A 6,109-nucleotide genomic window follows, 5' to 3' on the forward strand; every position below is an offset into this window, starting at 1 on the left:
CTGCTGAGCATGGCATTACACGGGATATCCCATCCCCGCGCTCTGCCTGGGTCACCTGTCCCAGCTGCACTTCCTCCCAGCCTCCTGACCACCTTCGGCACACCCGCTGGTGAGGGGGCAGTGCGGTAAACAGAAAGCCTGGACTCTGTGCAATCACTGTTCAGTGACAGCTAAAACATTCCAGAGTTAACAACCTTGGGGTCTGGTCACAAATCCAAAACACCAAAGCACCATACCGACTGCTATGAAGAAAATTAACTCAATCCCAGTAAAATCAAATTGCGCTAGCTCCTACCCCCGAACAGCTCTTATCAGAGTAAATTCCTGACAAAGCAATGTTTGCGTGAGCCACAAGTATCTCAAAAGGTACCAGCTGTCTCCCTGTCTTTGCAAGTCCCATGTGAGCACAGAGCAGCATATCTGGCATTAGGTGCCCCCATTTCAGCAGAAACTTCAGTGACTCTCCCACTATCAAAGCTGTATTCTGTCACGACCAAATGGGTGAAAGTCATTAACTAACGAGGTACCTCTATATTTTCAGCCATTCTGAAATCGGCAAGAAATATAAATCAACTTAAGTCGCAGACACACAGCTCCTCAAGGGTGTTTGCGAGCTGATATCTTGAATTTTTCACTTGGGTTAGTTTTCCTTTCCTTACATACTCTAATCATTCCCTGAAGTTTGTCTTATGTTTAGATGATCCTCTCTTTGCCTCTAAGAAATGGATGAGGTCTGATGTCCCAAATGACAATGGATTTACACTCTTGTCTTTTTTTTTTTTTTACACTGGAAGGAAGAAAATAACAAGAAAAGCCATTTAAGTGTATTTCTTTTTACAGGTTAAATTTATACAGCTGCACCAATTATGAAAAGCTAAATCCCAATTAGTAACACTTAAAAATCATGTTTATAATTTCTGGAATGATAATTAGAGAATTTAAATTCATAGATGAAAAATCTCCTCTACGTCTAATGGAACACAGAAGAAATGATGACCTTTTAAACAGCTCCGAAAAGATGGCATTCATAGCCCCAAAAAAGCTACCAAAAAAACCCCAACTCCCACAAACAAACAAACAAAAAAATCAAGAACAGCTACTTAAACGCACGACTTCAGAAAATATTTCCATGCTGAATCCTCAACGCTGAAAACAACTTCCTGTGCCAGATTCGAGACCTTCTGAAGTTATTAATATTCTGCGATCAGCTTCAAAGGGAACAAGATTTGCCTTGCAAAATAATACAGAGAGCTGCAGTGATTTACAGGCAACTTAATTTATGACAGCTTTGGCTGCAACAGCTACAGACTTTAGAAAGACAATTAAGTGTGTGAGTAAAGTGTTCTGATAAGCACCCAATTCAAACACTTCAAATATAATTACCTTTCCAAATTTTAAATAATGAGGTTGTAACGTCCTATACAAAAAATGTTCCCCAGAGAACGGAGGTGGGACATCTTTAATACGTATCCAGTATTTAACTATTACACACATAAAAAGGCAATAAATTTTATAAAGAAATTTATTGTGCAAGAATGATTTTCATGCTCATTTACAATGAAATAATTAGTTTTAACAAATAATCATGCCATTGCTTAATCTCAACACTGAGCAGAATATTTACATTCAAGTTTACATGTTTGTTCAAGTTCCATGTATAGTACTGTCAGAATTAAGTAAGAATGCATCTTCAAATCAAAGTTTGCAATTTTTACATGAAAACACCACTGCCTTTCAGACATTTACTGGAAACGAGAAATTTCCTTTCTCTGCAGTACCCTCATTTCCCAGCCACTGTACTGGAAAAAAACCCCAAACAATTTGTCAATATTGAAGTGAACGTCCTATGATAGCACCAAACACACTTTGATCTTTTGGAGGGCTTTTGTTGTTTGATTTTTTTTTTTTTTATTTGGTTTGGTTTTTTTGAACCATAGGGATGACTAAGAACACAGCATCATGATCCAGCACCTTTTTGAAAACAAAATCAAACAATAAACCCCCCCCCCAAAACACATGCTGTATAGTAATAATTTTTTAAAAAATAAATCACCAGTTGACAAACAGATGAGAGTATTTTTAGTGCGTGGAAATTCGAACTGTGACATTTTGGTGCTGCTTCTTCCTCTCCATACCCTATGATCCAAGGAAAGTTCAGCCTTCAGCCCACACTTTGCTAGCCTGTGCACAAATCTCTTGCTTCTTCGGCAAAGGCTGGGTGATAATATAGGCTTCTCGATTATCCCCCACCCACCCTGACACCTCTTTTATTTTTTAAACTGAGCTGAGAATCAGCTAATAAAATATGCAAACTCAGTAATGCTTCTGAATTACAACTTCTCATGGTCCTGTTGGACAGCTGAAAAATGCAACACAATTTTTGTTTACCTCAACAGTTCCACATGATGCCTACTATTTTAATCCATGCTCTCGTACCAGTGCTTCACCTACTCTTACAGGTTTCATAGGGGCCTGTAATTACAACAAGAGAATCAGAGCATACCTGCCAACGCACTGCCCTGACTATTACATAAAATTAAAGGACAAAGTAAACTGATTGTCTTGGGATTCTGGCTATTAACTTACGGAGAGATACTGATTTCGAAGATGCAAACCTAAACATTCCCACATTTTAAATAATATTTATATTTGGCAGAGTCTATTCAACTTTTTCTATCTTCATGTTGTGACATCTCCTCCAGAACTTGTGGGTTGAGAAACAACTGTAGAAGGTTGTACTGGTAACATTTCTAACTCAGATTCACGTACAAAGATGACTGCATCGCCACTGACGTTTATTAAACACTGAGCCTGGGCGGGGGAAAGACAGACAGACAATATGCAGTTACCAAACTTTAAATAACATCATATTTTATGTTTTCTTGTATCTGCTAGATATAACCATGCAGGTAATAGAAAGGTTGACAGAGAAAAGAAGGACAAATTATTAAAATTTATTTCTGAGGCAATCTCTGCCGTATTTTCTTTTACACCCACGCCCTTGTCTGCCATCAAACACTTCCACAAATTTGTCAGACAACCACAAATGCAGTATCTGAGTAGCTGTACTTGCTTTCACTACTGTTTTGAAAATATTTCATGTACCAAACCAACCGTATTCTGTTGTCATCTTTATTAGTAAAGTTTTGTCCCTTTATGTCCAGAACAGAGTATTTTCTATCAGCAACTCCAGGTATTTTTACGTGGAGTTAGCATGAAAATCCTAACACTGCAACAACAGAAATGTGAAGTCAAGTTCAGCACTACTGTTCAACTGTTTCCTGCAATTCACTTCATTCTAGTAAACTTTGTATTTTTACCCATTTGGGTATTTATGAAGCATATTTGTAAGTGCTTCAGCTTGGGTGTTCAAGAATGCTCTTGGCTACTTTAAAGAAACATTATTCAGAAGAGTTATGCAGGCATGGCTCTGCAGGATTGCTGTTTTCTTAAAATACATAAAATGTAGTAGGTAGTTTATATACTAATCGCAATAGCACTGTTATACCATAATTTACCTGATTTTTGTTTGGATTCTCCATGAAAACACACTGCTTCATTATGTATGAGACAACCGCATTCCCCCCTAAAGCCGCAACATGAGCTCTCACCATTGCAAACACTTCAGCAATAAAAGCATGGAGAAAACCACTGACGCCACCCTCCTAAAATGGAAAAAAAATTATTTTAGGTATAGCTACAAGATGTTCAATACTTTTTTTACATTTTTATCACCTGAGTATTTCAGTGAATCCTAAAGGGTATATTGTATAGAACTTAAAAGCCATTCACTGTTTAGTGGGTCACAGTTAAAAATCAGACCAATGGAACTTGCTGTTTGAGGAAAAGAATCACAAGCAGGTTATTCATTTGTGACTGGTACTCTTTGCAGTCAGTAGATTACATACACTTTTCAGACATCCCTGCAGGAACACTTAATGACAGCCGAATAATGACTTTTTTTTTCTTTCACTGAAGAGGAGGACACTGCCTTTTTTTTTTTTTGTAACTGGGAAGCAGATAAAAAATAATTTCTACTGAGGATTAAAAGAGATTTAGACTTCTTGGACGTTACCTGTAAGGAGTGGCCATAACTTTTGGTCACTGGACCCTCATGTATGCTATGTAGGCTGACTGTCGTTAGTTCTCAACCTTCTCTAAGGAAATGATCCCTCAAAATACAAAGTCAGCATGGGACAGAGCAGAGACTTGACAAGCAACCTATTCAAGGTGTTTGGGGTTTTTTTTCCCCCTCTTGAAGCCCAAAAGAACTTCTACTCATCCCATTCTGTTAAGTTTTATTGACTTGATGGTGCTTGGGGTGGATTTTTACTATTTTGGTGCCAAGATGAATAATTTAAAATGCTGTGAAAGGAGGAGGAGAAAACAATGAAGGATGGTTTTTTTCTAGATAATTCTTATTAAAGACTATGAGCAACTACACTGTGGGGAAAAATGCAACACACAAAAAACTGGCAACCAACCAAAAAAACCATAGAAAAAAAACTGAGGGAAGAAATCAATGAAACAGAGCTCATAACTGGCTCAAAATGAAGCGAAAGGCAAGACCACTAGACTTGCCTCAAATGTGTGTGCCACTGGAGAAAATGAAAGAGGAAGAGGCCAGCTAAGGTGAACATCAACAAATACAGGCTGCCCTTATGCCTACTGGAAGAAGTATAACCTACCCTGAACAGACTCATAAAAACATATCTTGGATGGAAATTAACAAAAGAGCAAGTATAATATCACTAATCCAAGCACAAAGCACGAACGAAATCAATTGCATCCGGAAATCAAACTTTCCATACAAGTTTGTCGTTCGTCATGAAATTTTGATTTTGTCCAAGCGATTTAATAATGTTACAGCAGCTGATGGGGGGAAAACAAAATCTGTAGTATTATAAGCCTGACACAAAATTTGATGACAATAGGCAACAAAATATTATAAATATACATCTGCAAATTGCAAAACCTAAGAGCAATGGAAAAATCGTACTTAAAATTATCATTAATTTTTGAAACACAGTGTCTGGTATATACTTCAGCTTATGAAAGCATTCATAGGACTTCAATATTCTGTAAACTAACATAAGCAATATATGAAGCAACAAAAACACAAATGGTGCCAATTCTTTCTCTCTAGAATCTGAAACACATCGCTTGAGTTGGATATGGCAAGCACTTCGTTTTGACACTATCCGAGCCTCAGAGCAATACTGTGCAACTAATGTTAAAACTGATATGGGAAACCTTATATTAAAGAATTTTAAAATCCAAACACACTGTGAAAGTTCATCATTGAGTTTGCTAAATGAAAGAAGAATGGATTTATTTATTTATTAACATTTAAATTCATCTCAGTTTCGGGTTCAAATTATCCCAACTACCACTGTTGGTCAAAGACCAATTTTTTCCATATAGTCCTGTTTAAGAACTCACTGGTTTAGTATTGCATCTAAATTCAACAGCAACGGCAATGGTTAAGTAGCCCCCTGCTAGCACTGCCAAACACACAGCAACACTATATTATCTCGGACAAGAGCAGCACAATGCAACTTACTCCTCATTCAACACCTACCCTGGAGTGAAAAACCTCTATTCCCTTGCTGTGCTGTATCGCAACTCAAACCTCTTCAGATATTTACCTTTGATTACTATAATTAAGAAAAAGTGCTAATCCCTGATATACAGCTCACCTCACGCAAAGAAGTGGTTTCTCGTATAAAAAACATGTTGATTATCCCAAGATATTTGGTTATTTTTGCCCCAGGTAGAAAAGAAAGAGGTGTCATCTTAACAACTGAGACGGTAGAATTGGTGCATGACGGAACAGAACGGTGCCGTAAGTATCCCTCAGCCAACGGACTTGCTTTATCAAGTGAAGCAGCTAAAAAGATGGGAAAAAAGAAGAGAAAGTAACTATAAAGCAATATCGATTACTGTTTCTCAGAATACAAAAGCTCTTCTTTATGGTTTCCAAATAGCTTGGTGACAACATTCAGCTGCCTGTGATGCTCAGCCATATCATGTGAGAAAGAAAATTATCATGCAATGCATGCAAAAGGAGACAAAAAGCTGAAATGGAATTTATTTGGAAGAGTGGCAT

The 6,109-nt window shown here is 37.5% G+C and overlaps 1 protein-coding gene across 1 annotated transcript in view; it reads right to left on the reverse strand.

The window, feature by feature from the left end:
- Positions 1–2,679: 2,679 nt before the first annotated feature.
- C2CD5 (C2 calcium-dependent domain containing 5) overlaps positions 2,680–6,109 on the reverse strand; it is a 60,449-nt gene continuing 57,019 nt past the window's right edge. The window contains exons 24-26 of the mRNA XM_010144450.1: positions 5,700–5,890; positions 3,519–3,665; positions 2,680–2,811 (exon numbers count right to left, since the gene is read on the reverse strand). Coding sequence (XP_010142752.1) covers positions 2,680–2,811; positions 3,519–3,665; positions 5,700–5,890 — 470 coding nt within the window. The remainder of the gene's footprint in view (positions 2,812–3,518; positions 3,666–5,699; positions 5,891–6,109) is intronic.

Source organism: Buceros rhinoceros, unplaced genomic scaffold (genome assembly GCF_000710305.1).
Source record: "Buceros rhinoceros silvestris isolate BGI_N320 unplaced genomic scaffold, ASM71030v1 scaffold5521, whole genome shotgun sequence".
Classification (NCBI taxonomy): Eukaryota; Metazoa; Chordata; class Aves; order Bucerotiformes; family Bucerotidae; genus Buceros; species Buceros rhinoceros.